The sequence below is a fragment of the Mus caroli genome, unplaced genomic scaffold, assembly GCF_978045245.1.
Source record: "Mus caroli unplaced genomic scaffold, Mus_caroli_1 scaffold_20, whole genome shotgun sequence".
Taxonomy (NCBI): Eukaryota; Metazoa; Chordata; class Mammalia; order Rodentia; family Muridae; genus Mus; species Mus caroli.
In genome coordinates this window covers 7457329-7471644 of record NW_028227275.1, presented here as the reverse complement: position 1 = coordinate 7471644, position 14316 = coordinate 7457329, and the positions used below count along the sequence as shown (strand labels likewise).

The 14316-nt window shown below is 48.6% G+C and overlaps 1 protein-coding gene and 1 pseudogene across 2 annotated transcripts in view; one reads left to right on the top strand and one right to left on the bottom strand.

Moving 5' to 3' along the window:
- The window catches only part of LOC147000117 (large ribosomal subunit protein eL29 pseudogene), a 38588-nt pseudogene extending 33922 nt beyond the window's left edge, over positions 1-4666 (bottom strand).
- Positions 1-14316, top strand: part of Rbm20 (RNA binding motif protein 20) — a 197198-nt gene that overhangs the window by 134066 nt on the left and 48816 nt on the right. For both annotated transcript variants that reach the window (XM_021152190.3, XM_029472621.2), the window contains exons 2-4: positions 9917-11009; positions 12186-12247; positions 13765-13856. In XM_021152190.3, the coding sequence (XP_021007849.1) occupies positions 9917-11009; positions 12186-12247; positions 13765-13856 (1247 nt within the window). The remainder of the gene's footprint in view (positions 1-9916; positions 11010-12185; positions 12248-13764; positions 13857-14316) is intronic.

The window sequence follows — 14316 nt, the reverse complement described above, 5'->3', positions numbered from 1 at the left end:
CAGGCACCCACTCTGATCTTGCATTGCCACCTTGCTGAGCAGAAGGATCAAGCAAAGTTATCCCTTTTCAGTGAAGATCTTTCCTCTTAGAAGAAAATGTTATGCAGATGTCCTTAAAAATCACTATAAAAATATTTGAGGAAAAAACCATCTAATTAATTAATCAATTTTTTAAAAAAAAGATTTATTTATTATTATACATAATAAGCACACTGTAACTGTCTTCAAACGCATCAGAAGAGGGTGTCAGATCTCATTATGGGATGGTTGTGAGCCACCATGTGGTTGCTGGGATTTGAACTCATGACCTTTGGAAGAGCAGTCAGTGCTCTTACCCGCTGAGCCATCTCACCAGCCCTAATTAGTCAATTTTTGTTGACAGGGGTACATATGCCATGGAACAGTCAGAAGGCATTTGGTAGGAAGCTGTTTACACCTATCAATCACATAGGTCTCAAGGATCGTCAGGCTTGGTGGCAAGGGCCTTCATCTGTCGAGCTAACTCTGTAGCCTTAGAAAACAGTTTAAGGGTCGGAGAGATGGCCCAACAGTTAAGAGCTCTGGTTGCTCTTCTAGAGGATCAGAGTTCAATTCCCAGTACTCACAGGGCAGCTCACAACTGTCTGTAACTCCAGTTCCAGGGGACCTGAGGCCCTCATACAGACATACATACAAGCAAAGTACCAATGTATATAAAATAAAAATAAGTAAATAATTATAAAAGGGGGGTTAAGAATAGTTTGAGGGGAGAGAAATTTATTTCAGCTTGCAGCTTTAGCAGCTTCCAGTAATCCTGGCTCACGACATTGCTTTTTGGGGACCTCACCAGGCAAAGGTTCATGGTAGGGAGAGCATGCTGGAACAGAGCTGTTCCTTCATGGAGCCAGAGTACAATAGATTGGGGCAGGACACCCTTCAGATCCATGTTTCCAGGGACCCCTTCCTTCAGCCAGACCTCATCTCCCAACAACCCTCTTAAATGAGAACTGAGCCAATAAATAGATTAATTAGTTGATGAGGTTAGCACCCTTGTGATCCAATCATCCACCAACAGAGGAGTTCCCTTACGGGCAAATGTCTGGCACAAAGCCAGTTCAGTGCTGCAAAAGTCATGTCCTGTGTTGAAGGTGTCACAGTCATCAGAAACTGCACAGACCCCAAGACTGCTTCTGCTGCTCATCTGTGTGGATCATCTGTGTGGCCAGAGCTGGATCCCTGCCCCTGGAAAAGAGTCCCTCAGACCACACTCCACCTTGTGGGGGCCTCTCCTCCCAAACCTCACTTTTACCCTGGCTTTGTGGTCATGCTGTGCTCTTATCTAAGGGTCGAGGAGTATTCTGTTTTCAGAACCTTCTAGAAACAAGTCTTTGACTGGTGGATGCTCATACCAAGGTTATGCCCAGGGTCCCCCTGCAACAATTTCCTGGCTCTGACCTTTCCACAGAAGATACTGGTGGGATCCAGAGAACCCTGGTCAGTGTGGGCCTTGGAGAAGAGCAGAGAGAGTTAAATGCAGATAATTTAAACAAGCTGTGGTCTTTTAGCGGTGTTGTTGAGGTAGGGTCTTGCTGTGGAGCCCAAGGTGAGTTCTAACTCACTTGTCTTAGTCATCTGAACTTTGGGATAACAGGATGTCACCACAGCCAGTTTGTAACATGAATGGTTTTTGGTTTTATGGTTTTGGTTTTATTTATGTGCGTGTATGATGTGTGTGTCTACAGAGATCAGATCTTCTAGTCTTCTGTCCCTAGAATTTTGAGCTGCCTGCCTTGAGTGCTGGGAACTGAATTGCGGTCTTTTGCAAAAGCAGAAAACACTCTTAACCGCTGAACCATTTCTCCAGACCAACATTCTTATTTTTATTAAACAAATTAAGGAACTATGATGGGAGATTCTGGAGTGTACAGCCAGGCACAGTGGGCTCAGGGAGTCCCTGGAATCTTCCATTGCTGCCTTTGCCCCATCTCGAAGTCGCTGCCCTCTGGGCTGGCTTTATTCTTAATCAGCCTCTCCTTGGGGGATGGCTTAACAGCTAGCTTAGCCTGATGTCAGCCGGGCATGACAGTGAATCTCTGTCCTGACATCATCAACAAAATATTATTGAGTGTCCCTGCAATCGCTGTGACCAATGCAATGTGATGCTTTGACCACCCCAGCCTGAGATATTGCCTGGACACAGTGACTTCTGTCACCGATTTAAAAAAAAAAAAAAAATCAGTCCCAAGGGTCGAAATGTTAAGCAACAATCCCCTAATCTCTTAACAGGTAGATGGCAACCTGGGTCCCTGACCACAGGTGACCCTCCCTCTATCAGTCACACACTGCCGATGTGTCTCCACACCTGTCACTGGGTCAAACCCAGGACCTTGTAAGCCTTTGTTCAGACTTGAGGGGAGGCCCTTGGGTTGTTCTTTTCTTTCATTGGTTAAATTTCTTGCAAAGTGCAGTGTGAATCTGTACTGTGTGAGCTTCCTCAGTCAGAGCACACCACACCCTTCCTGTGATCTCGGGAAATCTCTTTCCCCACGTTTATTTTTTTTCCCCTTTTGATTTCTTCTTTCTCTTTCTCCACTTTTATGTCTCTACATCTGGAAGCTTTGCATAGCTCACAGCAGATGCCAGGCGACACAGGATAAAAGATTAAAGTTCTGAAGGGATATCTGGTCCTTTGAAAGACTGTGTCAGACAGAGCAGGGTCCTGTGTGTGTCGTTGACACCATACTTTTAGAGCAGGATGAAGATTTTTATCATCCCAATCCTTGCCTCCCTTGCAGGTCTCTGTGTGTAGCCCTGGTTATCCTAGAAAATCTATGTAGATCAGGCTGGCCTCAAACTTTTAATGACCTCCTTCTACCTACCTTCTTGGTAGTAGAATTATGGGCATGTGTCTCGATGGCCAGATGCAACCCATTTCTTCTGGCCAAAGGCTACTACTGTATCATCGCATCTTGGGACAATTAGTTGGGACAACAGTCACACTCTCCTGACAGGAACAATAGGTCGCACATCCTTTCTCAAGGCAGGTTTTCTTCCACATCTCTACCTTCCAACAAAATAAGGGTTATTAGTTTGTCTTTCTCTAATACTTTAGTTTGAAAACTCTTCAGAGAAACACTGGTTTAATTTTTTTCTCTAAGCACACTGATAGAGTTTTAAAGCTAATTATACACTGCAAATTCTTTGTAGCAATTAATGGCTCAGAGACATAACCTCAGCCTGGGGGCACTGGAGCCCTCCCAAGCTTCTTGGTAAATCAGAGCCTGTGCAGTCAGCTGCTGCATCTGTGAGGGGATCAGGGTCGGGGGAGGGCGTCTGGCAGACATTGCCACGCCCGGTCCAAAGAATGTGCGCTACTGTGTTGTTTTCCCTACTGCCCAGCCTCGAATCTGCTGGGGATGGCTGCAAACAGCGCAGCTGTTCCTGGTATACGCAAGAAGATGTGGACTGAATCCTGAGCCATGCGCTTTCTAGACAGGGACGTTCTTGAGGTCATTGCCTCTGGAGAATCAGGACAGCCAGAACAATGCACAGAGACCCTGTCTCAAAGACAGATGGACGGATTGACAGACAGGAAGGAAGGACACCCTTCTATTTCGCCGGTTCTTAGTGGGAGGCTTGCAAGTGTTGCGTGTGGAATGTACTCAGTGAATGATATATCAGTGTTCGTGAACATAACCTTTCAAGCTGAGGTGGATAGGTAATCCTCCCAGGCCTGGGAAGCTGAGGTGGTGAGGTGGATAGGTAATCCTCCCAGGCCTGGGAAGCTGAGGTGGTGAGGTGGATAGGTAATCCTCCCAGGCCTGGGAAGCTGAGGTGGTGAGGTGGATAGGTAATCCTCCCAGGCCTGGGAAGCTGAGGTGGTGAGGTGGATAGGTAATCCTCCCAGGCCTGGGAAGCTGAGGTGGTGAGGTGGATAGGTAATCCTCCCAGGCCTGGGAAGCTGAGGTGCTGAGGTGGATAGGTAATCCTCCCAGGCCTGGGAAGCTGAGGTGCTGAGGTGGATAGGTAATCCTCCCAGGCCTGGGAAGCTGAGGTGACTGATCAGAAGTTTCCATGAGATTTCATCAGCAGCCACCTGTGTGCCCTAGGACAAGTTAACTTTTCAGTGTTGTAATAAGGGATTGAATGGACCCTAAAAGTGTGCAATTCTATGTTTTTTCTGTTTGCCACTGCTATGAGTGAAAAAAACTAGCTGGCTTTGCAGAGTCCTCTGGGGACCTTGTTTTGTGGCGCATGTAACCTTAGCTTCCCAGGCTCTTGGGTGTCTGTGCTACCCAGACTTCTAGCAAGATCACTTCCTGCCCACAACATGCAGGCCCACCTCAGCTCTCTAAACAGACTCACCCTCAGTATCGGTGTCTTGGGGAAACTGTATTCATTTTCTGTTGCCACTGTAACAAATCATCACAAATCTGATAGTGTGTAGCATCATAGATGAGTGAGAGTCTAAGATCCCTGTCAGTAGGTCTGTAGTGAAACTGTTAGGAGGAATGCCCCTGCCTCTGCCCTGGCTCTTCAGGAACATCCTTTCCCTTTCTGTTTTGAATTTCTAGAGGCTTCCTGTACTGTCTTGGCTCATAGTCTCTTCCTCCACTTCCACAGACATCAGCGCATCATCTTCCCTTTCTGTGATGAGTGTTTCCATCTCTCTGACTTTCCTCCTCATCGTTCTTATGGTCACACAGAGGTCACCTCGGCAATGTCAAGGTGATCTTCTCTTAGCTCAAGATCCTTAATTGAATCACTGCTGTAAAGTCCTCTTTACCACGTACGGGGACACTTAACAGGTGCTGCTGTACAGTGTATGGCTGTTTTGCCTGCCTGCATGTCTGTACACTATGTGTGCTGCACTCACGAAGGCCAGAAGGTGGCCTTGAACCCCCCCCCCCCCCCGGAACTGGAGTTACAGTTAGTTGGTAGCTGCCATGTAGCAACCCGGGAGCTGGTCCTCTGGAAGAACAGCCAGTGCTCCTTAGTGCTGAACCATCATCTCTCCAGCCTCTATGCATTCAGTTACTAAACCTAGACTTGGGGAGAAGCATACTGAATCTCCCACGCTGAGGTTGGGCGGTGAGTGACTACACCCAGGTGTTCAACGGCACTGGGAGGCTGTAGACTCAGAAGCCACATCTTGAAGTGCTCAGGCACTGTACTCACATAAAGCGCATTCGTCTCCCAGCCACCGGGCTCTGAGAAGCCACAGCCATTTACCGTCTTCATTGCTTAGCTCCTGGCGGTTGCCACAGCCACCAAGCTGCTGGGAAATGCGAGATTCTCCAAGACACACTGCTTTCTTTGGGGTGTGTGTGTGTGTGTGTGTGTGTGCTTGAGTCTTTACATAAATGGGAAAGCCTAACATTGTCATCTTCATTTGGCTGTGGAACGTGTTTGTATTTGGATTTGAGTGTGGGTGTGCCTCGTGTTCTGGGGACTCTCTTAAAACAGCAGTAAACCTTGAAATAGACACTCCTAGAATACTGTGTGGCCTCCTCCCTCCCTCCCTCCCTCCCTCCCTCCCTCCCTCCCTCCCTCCCTCCCTCCCTCCCTCCCATTCTCCTTCGTTTCTTTCCTTTTTCTTTTGCCTTTTGAGACAGAAGTCTTATCATACCCAGTCTATCTTCAAACTCAACACTAGCCTTGAGCCATCTGATCCCCCTGTCTCTACCTTTCAAGCACTGGGATCACAGGCGTGTATCACCACCAAGCCTGGCGCAGTTATTAACTCTCGCAGGCTAAGTATTTTACGGCTTTTATTTTCTTAGATAGAACAGTTAGTCTTTTTTCTCACCTAAGATTTTGGTTTTAAAGGGCTATATTCTGTGTGGATGATTTGCGTGAAATCACTTCTGTGCAAGTTTGAATAAAGCCGGGGACAGTGAGAATTTGTAAGATTAAAGCAGAGACAGAAGGGGACCTGCTCCTGGGTCTGGTTGTGCCAGGTCTGAATGGGGAGGTTTTGATCTTCGTGTGTGCCTGGTCTGAGCAATGAGGTTCGGGTCTAGTTGCGGGCTGGGTATGAACAGCGAGGTTCGATAGTCGTATCCACATCTGACTCGCTGCCACACTCCATGGCTGCTTTTCCTTGCTGGGGAGATGGCTCTTCTTCAGATAACCTTTCAACACCCAGGAGGACAACCTCTAGCAAGGACTTGCTCCAGCCCAGAACTGAAGGTTAAAAAACACAGCTGCCTTCTCTGAGGAAAACAATACCAATTTTGTGCTCCTTTGGTCGTAAGAAACACATTGGCACCTCCTTAACACCTTGTCGGTAAGGACAATCTGCGTAGTGGCCAAGCCTGGGGGTAGAGCTGCCCTGTTGGGTTTGCCTTCTAAAGCTTTGCTACCGAACAGTACGCAAGGCATAATCATTCATCAGTTGGGACCCTCCCTCCTTTCTTGTTAGCCCCTCCCCACTCTGTTACAGCCATGGTGGTGCCATACCACACAAGGGCTCATGAAGCTGAGATGCCCCCCCAGCCCAACTCCCCAGAGTGCACAAGGCCATCCTTCCTCCTTCCCCATATCTTAAAATGCAGCAGGCACGCCTCAGAGAGCAGCTTGCACGCTGACTGGGTCTCTCTCTCTTCAGGAACTTGCAGAAAGTTTTTGATTCCTCACACAAGAGGGAAAGAACAAAGGCTTGGTTTTTTTTTTTTTTTTTTTTTTTTTAAATCTGACTTAGCAGTGTGTTTTGTTCTTGTTCTTGAGCGTGGGTGTGCCTCATGTTCTGGGATCTCACTTGAAACCAAACAAGCCAGCAGCCCAGGAGGATATGTGCCGGAGGGAGGAGGAGGGCTGCGAGGCTCCTACTGTACCTGCCAGGTTGGGGTTCGAGTCTTATAGGCTCATCCACTTTACTTCATGGCAGTGAGTGTTAGAGCTCTAGGTTCCTGCTCTACAAAGTTGAGATGAAAATGACCTATCCTGTGTGGCCCTTGACCTGTGTGACTTTTGAAGTTCCAAAAAGCTCACATTGGTCCCAGGAGCCTTACTGGAGGAGATGGCCCTACCCAGTTACCTTCTCCAAGCATGAGCCCCCTTCCCTCAAAGGAGCTCCAGGGAGGGAGGTGTGGTGTGCCCACCACACCCTTGTTTGTCTCTCTCTCCTCACCCCAACCCTCTCCACCCCTCTCTGCCTGCTGCGGCCCTCCCCGCCCCCACTCAGCTTATCATCTCTGAGTTTTTATCGCACAGGACCTGGGACAGTGGAGACAGATGTGTCCCAGCTGTGCATTCATGCTTTATAAGGAGATCGGCTGTGCAGCCTGGCTGGTCCATCAGCCAGACTTCAGATTTCACAGCCTCGTTCAGGTGCCCCGGGATTCCATTTCACCAGCATCCTGAACACATTTCTTGGTTACACCCACTCCCCGCAAGGGGAGCCTTAAGACACAGAAAATATGGCTTAGCCAAAAGCCTCAACTGTGGAAACCGCTTATAGCAGATTCACCAGGAAAGCCTGTCTCATTTATAGACAGTCCAGTCTCGGTTTGCCCAGAAACACAATACAGTCAACGGACAAGGCCACAGAGCGATGTGGCAGAGCGGCTCCTCCCATTTCTCCTAAGATTCTGTGAAAGTTGGCTGGCACTTACTACCTCGAATTTAGATTTTGTTTTTCACTTATAGGGTTTTTGGTTGCTGTGTATACTACTGTGTATGTAAAAGCTGTCTTACTGTTTTTGGATTTAAAATGAGGACTAGGATGAAAATATGTGTCATAAATATATACACAGTTTATTCTGGCATACTTTTCAAGGCAAGGAGCGTATGGACTTTCTTATGCCACTAAAATGACGGGGTGAGGAGTTAGCATGCTGGGCTGGTTTTTATCTTATGTATGGTTCAGGACACAATCTCTACAAATTATTATTAATATTATTATTATTGGGGCAGGCATTTGCATGTGTCATAGTATTCTTGTGGAAGTCAGAGGACAGTCTGTGAAAGTCAGTTCTCTCCTCCCACTATGTGGGAGCTAAGGAACCAATCTCAGATAGTCAGGATTAATGGCCGATTCCGTGGAGGTTTGGTCCATTGCTATGTATTGAAATGCTCAATTCTGTACTGGCAGGTCTAAGCCTACGAGTGAATTCTCACATTTACCAGCTCTTGTTGTGCAAATCTTGCTCCTTAATTTAGAACTATTGGCTAATAAAGATGACAACAGCCTTTAGCTGTGGAGAAGAGAGGTAAGTGGTGCTCCGGTACTCTCCCCCTCCCCCGCTGGGGTCTGAAGCAGAGACCACAAGGAGAGCAGAGAGGAGAAGACTCCCTGGGGTAGGTTAATCATGAGAACATGGCCATGAGGGATGGCCAATTGGGGTTCTGGGGCCCAGGTAGAAGATGGCAAGTTATATCATGGAGTTATTAACAAGGAATTAGAAATAGCATACACGGTTGATATTTAAGGCTTATTATAAATACAAAGCTTTTGTGTCTTTCATTTGGGAATGAAATGATCTGATGGGGTAGAAAACCCCAATTCATGTTTAACAGTACAGGATTGCGCTACCCACTGAGTCATCTTGCTGGCCCTGTGCACAACTTCTGAAGCTTTAACTGTTACAATAATACATGTATACATTTAAACAGTAGTAGAAAAACAGTTACTATGTATCTGTCTCCCTCTTGCTGGATTTTATTATTTTCAGCTGTTAATGTCACAGGAACATTTTCAGCTATCAAGTTTTGCCTTTGTATATATTTGCACAATTTAATTATTGAGTCAAAGACTATGACAGTAAGGACTGTGTTTTCCAAGCCACCTTGATGAAAAATATAAGCTTTCAAAGCTTCAGTATAAACTGTAACCCACTCTATGTCCTTTCTTTGCTGCCCTTCTGAGACAGGATCTCACTTTAAGCCACCACACCTGGCTGACATTTTGGTTTTTCTTATCTCCCCATCGTGGAATCTGGTTTTCATTTTGGAGGTTTTGCTAGTCAAGTGGTCTTTGGTAACGGCTCCTTCTAATTTCCAGGCAGGGAGAGCTTCTGCCACATGGCTTTTTCTCTTCTATTGTTTTTTTTTTCATTTATTTATTCACTTTATATCCTGGTTGCAGCCCCTTCATCTCCTCCCAGTCCTGCCCTCACATCTCCGGATACTAACCCACCCTGGTACCCCAAGTTACTGTAAGACTAGGTACATCCTCTCCCACTGAAGCCAGACAGGACGGTTAGTTAGGGGAACAGGATCCACAAGCAGGCAACAGATTCAGGGATAGCCTCTGCTTCCGTTGTTGAGGGACCCACAAGAAAACCAAGCTATACATCTGCTACATACTTGGGGAGTTGGGTGCTAGGTCCAGCCCTTGTACGCTCTTTGGTTGGTGGTTCACTCTCTGGTCTCCAAGGGTCCGGGTTAGTTGACTCTCTTGGTCTTCTTGTGGAGTTCCTATCCCTTCTCAGACTCCCAATCCTTCCCCCAACTCTTTCACAAGACTCTCTGAGCTTCGTCTAATGTTTCTCTGTGTGTCTTTGCATCTGTTTTGGTCAACTACGGGGTGGCGCCTCTCAGAGGACAGCCATGCTAGGCTCCTGTCTGCAAGTGTCGCAGAGCATCATTAACAGTGTCGGGGATTGTGTGCTTGCCCGTGGAACAGATTTCAAGTTGGGCCTGTCACTGGTTGGCCATCCCCGCAGTCTCTGCTCCTTCTCTGTTCCTGTAGCTTTTGTAGGCAGGACACATTTTTGGGTGGAAGGTTTTGTGGGTGATTTGGTGTCCTTATCCCTCTGCTGGGAGTCCTGCCTGGCCTTGTCTATTGGACATTTATTAATGTGTGAGCACTTGTATGTAGACCTATGAGGCAGGGTCTTGCTGACATGGGGAAAGGGGCCACTGAGGAGCAAATGCGGTCCCCTGCCACTCACTGAAGACCAGCAATGCATGTGGACCTTTTGTCTCCCTGCAGTGCTGCCAAGCTCCTGGATAAGAGCCCCTTCTCCGTCAATAACCAGAACCCTCTGCTCACTTCGCCAGCCAGCGTCCAGCTGGCCCAGATACAAGCCCAGCTCACCCTCCATCGGCTGAAGATGGCACAGACCGCAGTCACCAACAACACTGCAGCGGCCACCGTTCTGAATCAAGTCCTCTCCAAAGTGGCCATGTCCCAGCCTCTCTTCAACCAGCTCCGGCATCCGTCTGTGCTCGGCACCGCACATGGCCCTACTGGGGTGTCCCAGCATGCTGCCTCCGTTCCCAGCGCTCACTTCCCCTCAACCGCAATCGCCTTTTCGCCCCCAAGCCAGACAGGAGGCCCGGGGCCTTCTGTGAGCCTCCCCAGCCAGCCCCCCAACGCTATGGTAGTTCATACCTTCAGTGGAGTGGTACCTCAGACCCCTGCCCAGCCAGCTGTCATCCTTAGCCTTGGGAAGGCTGGGCCTACACCGGCTACTACAGGGTTCTATGAGTATGGCAAAGCCAACTCCGGCCAAGCGTATGGTTCTGAAACGGAGGGCCAGCCAGGCTTCTTGCCAGCCTCGGCCTCAGCCACAGCATCGGGCAGTATGACCTATGAAGGGCACTATAGTCACACGGGGCAGGATGGCCAACCTGCCTTTTCTAAAGACTTCTATGGACCCAATGCCCAAGGGCCACATGTAGCAGGTGGATTTCCAGCTGATCAGGCTGGGAGCATGAAGGGAGACGTTGGTGGGCTGTTGCAAGGCACCAACAGCCAGTGGGAGAGGCCCCCTGGATTCTCAGGCCAAAACAAGCCCGATATTACAGCAGGACCCAGTTTGTGGGCTCCACCTGCCAGCCAGCCTTATGAGCTCTACGACCCTGAGGAGCCTACCTCAGACAGGGCCCCTCCCGCCTTTGGATCTCGGCTTAACAACAGCAAGCAGGGATTCGGCTGCTCTTGCCGAAGGACAAAGGAGGGGCAGGCTGTGCTGTCCGTGAGGCCCCTGCAGGGTCATCAACTGAACGATTTCCAAGGCTTGGCTCCACTCCACCTACCACATATCTGCAGCATCTGTGACAAGAAGGTGTTTGACTTGAAGGTGAGTTACCCAAGAAGGGCTGGGACCCAAGCACAGACTCTAGCGGCATCTAAGAGGAGTCCCTTTGAGGACTATGGCACTAAACTCATCAGTGCCCTTTATGAGAATCGTAGGCTGTAGACCCTAAGGAGTTTTAGAATTACATCCCGTCCTTTCTCTGCTCTAAGGTAGAGGATGTCTTCCTCGAGACAGATGAAAAAGCAGTGGTTTCCTCTTTCCCTTTGAGGATCTTTTTCTCCTTTTGGGCTTTCTAGAAGCTTCAGTTCCTTCAAGATATATTTGTTATACTAAGTTTGAAAAAGGGAAAAGTGGAATTTTGGGCCAAGGGCAAAAGATCAATTCTTAGACCAGACCTAGACAAACCATTAAAGAGGACTCAAAATGTGCCGAGCGGATGGAGAGACTCCCAAGCCTCCCGTTGGTAAACTGCTTTGCATTGCTGTGAACAGAACTTGCCTGGAAGAACGCTTGCTCCAAGGTTTTCTGATGATACAGCGAAAGATTTCAAAGCCGTAGTAAAACATAGGTACAGCTAGCAGTCATTAAACTCTTCCCATGTGCTATCCTCGTGACTGTAGGAGGTAGACACTGAGGCTGGGCTTTCTTGTTGCTTTCTTGTGTTTGGAGAATGGGTCTCATTTAGTTCTGGCTGATCCTGGACTCAGTTCCTCCTTTGTGGGAGTCACACAGCACGGCGGGTATCGTTCACGCTGCCCAGGTCATGTCTCCCAGATGTGTCTCTGTGATTTGAGTGAGACCTTTCCACACAGTGAGGACAGTGATACTAGGTGGTGCTGGAGGTTTCTGTCTCACAGTCTTTTCTGAGGCTTTCTAACTCACTACGCCATAGACCAGAGAATAGCAGGTAGAGGGATTGCATGCGGTCAAGGATGGGTTACAAGTCTATGGACAGGAAACACAAAGGGAAGCTGCCTTCAAGTCTGGGGTGGCCATCCAAGATGGATACAGGGTATGCAAGTAAGGAGTTAACAAGACTGGTACTTGGGTAGCAGCACCTGGAATAAGGAGGCATGGGAGGAGAGAGATGGGGACGAGGTGTCCTTATGGTCCAGCCTCAGGATGCTCTGAGCTTCCTGCCTGGCTGGTGGTAACTGCCTTCACCCTCTGCCTCCCCGTGGACTCAGTTCAACTCTGGTCCTTTCTGTGGTCTTGTAGGACTGGGAGCTACATGTGAAGGGGAAGCTGCATGCCCAGAAATGCCTGCTCTTCTCAGAAAGGTAAGCGCTGTCTGGATCGTTCCGTGGGTGCTCAGCGGGTGTTCACTGAGATGTGCTGGGTGGGGCACAGGAAAACTGCAGAGAGCCAAGCAGGGGAAGAAAGCCCGGCCACCAGAAGCTTCCACTTAATTGGGAGAACATGAGCTCAACTCTTGGTGCAACCGGAAGGCCACATTTGGGGGAGGGGGCTGTGCATGTGCACATGGCTCTTGGGGACATTGCACTGCAAATGGGACATCTGGGCAAAACCTTACTGAGGTCACCTCGGGGTCACCAGGGGTGGCTGTATGAGGCAAGCACATTCCTACCAGACAGAACTGGTTTTAGAGGTTTGAAGGCCCTACAGCTGTTGTGGACTAGGGGTACAGGGCAGTATAAACTCTGACCAGCACACACACACACACACAGAGGCAGGGAAGTTTAGAGTCCCAGGTCTGATCCTTGGGCTGTTGTGAAGACTTCTTGTGGTTGTTGCTGTAGATATGACTGGAGCTGGTAGGTGCTTAAAGGAAGGAGTGATGCCCCAAACCTCAGAACAAGATGCTGGTTGCCATACTGAGAATAGATTCTGGGGAAAGGCCTACGTTAGAGATCAGTGGGGAACAGCCTGGCTGGCCCAAGGGCATAGAACAGAAAGCTGCACAGCCTAGATGATTGTTCACAACAGCTTAAGAGTGACAGCGGCCGGGAGGCCAACTAACGAGGGCAGAAAGACTAAATGTGGCTATCCCCACTCTGCAATGTTACGTGGTCCTAAAAAAGAAGGAAATTCTGATGTAATTTTGAGCTGTAAAATTCCACTCGAGTGAGGTGTTTTGGAAACTAAACAGGCCGGGATTGGTGAAGAACGGAGAGTGGGTGTTTCATGGGCACAGGGCTCTGTGGCTGGCTGGGAGTGATCATTGTATGTGAGCATGACCGTGTTCAGTGCCACGGAGCTGTGCCCTTAAACATGGTTAACAGTGCATTTCATGTCGTAAGACCTCACCACAATGAAAAGAATTCTTATATAGGCCTCCCTGTTCTTGTGGTAAAGCTCATTACGTTAACCATCTTAAAGCTCACAATTAAGCAGCGTTTAGCACACTCACCACTAGGCTGGTCTCACTCACATACCCAGCCCTCCCTACCATCAGCCCCCGGGGAGTGGTCCGATCTGCTTCCGGGTTTGCCTTTCTATAGACATCTTATGGAAATGGAATCCTGTACTATATGGTCTTTCATGTCTGGGTTTTTTTTTTTTTTTAAACTTACCATATTTAGGAGACTCACCTACATCACAGTATAGAAACAGTATATCCACGTTCTTATGTATCTAAGTGTACATATAGCGTACCTGCTCATCTGCTGACGAGCACACGAGTACTTTCTGCTTTCTGCCATGGTGACCAAGACTGCTCTGAACAGAAACACATTTTTTGAAGGACATATAGGGGCAGGCTTTGGAGGTCATATAGTCTTTTTATTTGATTTCTTGAAGACACTAAATCCCTCCCTTTCCTCTCCCTCTCCTCTAGTGCTGGCCTCCGGAGTATACGTGCTTCAGGAGAGGGGACTCTGTCTGCCTCTGCTAACAGCACAGCTGTTTATAACCCCACTGGAAACGAGGGTGAGTGGAGGGGGCCCTCAGATGGCAGCTGGGAGCAGAATGCAGGCCTCCGGTTCATGTTCTACCTCGGAGACCAGTTCTCTCCTGATAGGAGCCTCCTGAGCACGTGCAGACAGCAGGTCCCAACACCGACAAAGTTCTCCGGGGTGTTTTAGACCCTCCGTGTGCCGGTTACAGTGAGCACAGAGGCACAATCATACAAACACTAAAGAGTATAGCGAGAAAAAATATACAAGTTCTCTTTCCACGTGTCTGAATCCTGTGTGTGTGCATACGTGCATGCATGTGTCTGTGTGAATGTGCACAAATGCATCTGTGTGTGTGTGCGTGCATGTGCGCATGCGTGTACATGTTGAGACAGGGCCTCTTGTTGGGTTGGTCCCCAGCTCATGGGCTGGGCTACAGCGACTGACCAGTGAGCCTCAGATACTCCTATCCCTGGCTCCCCAACACTGGAATT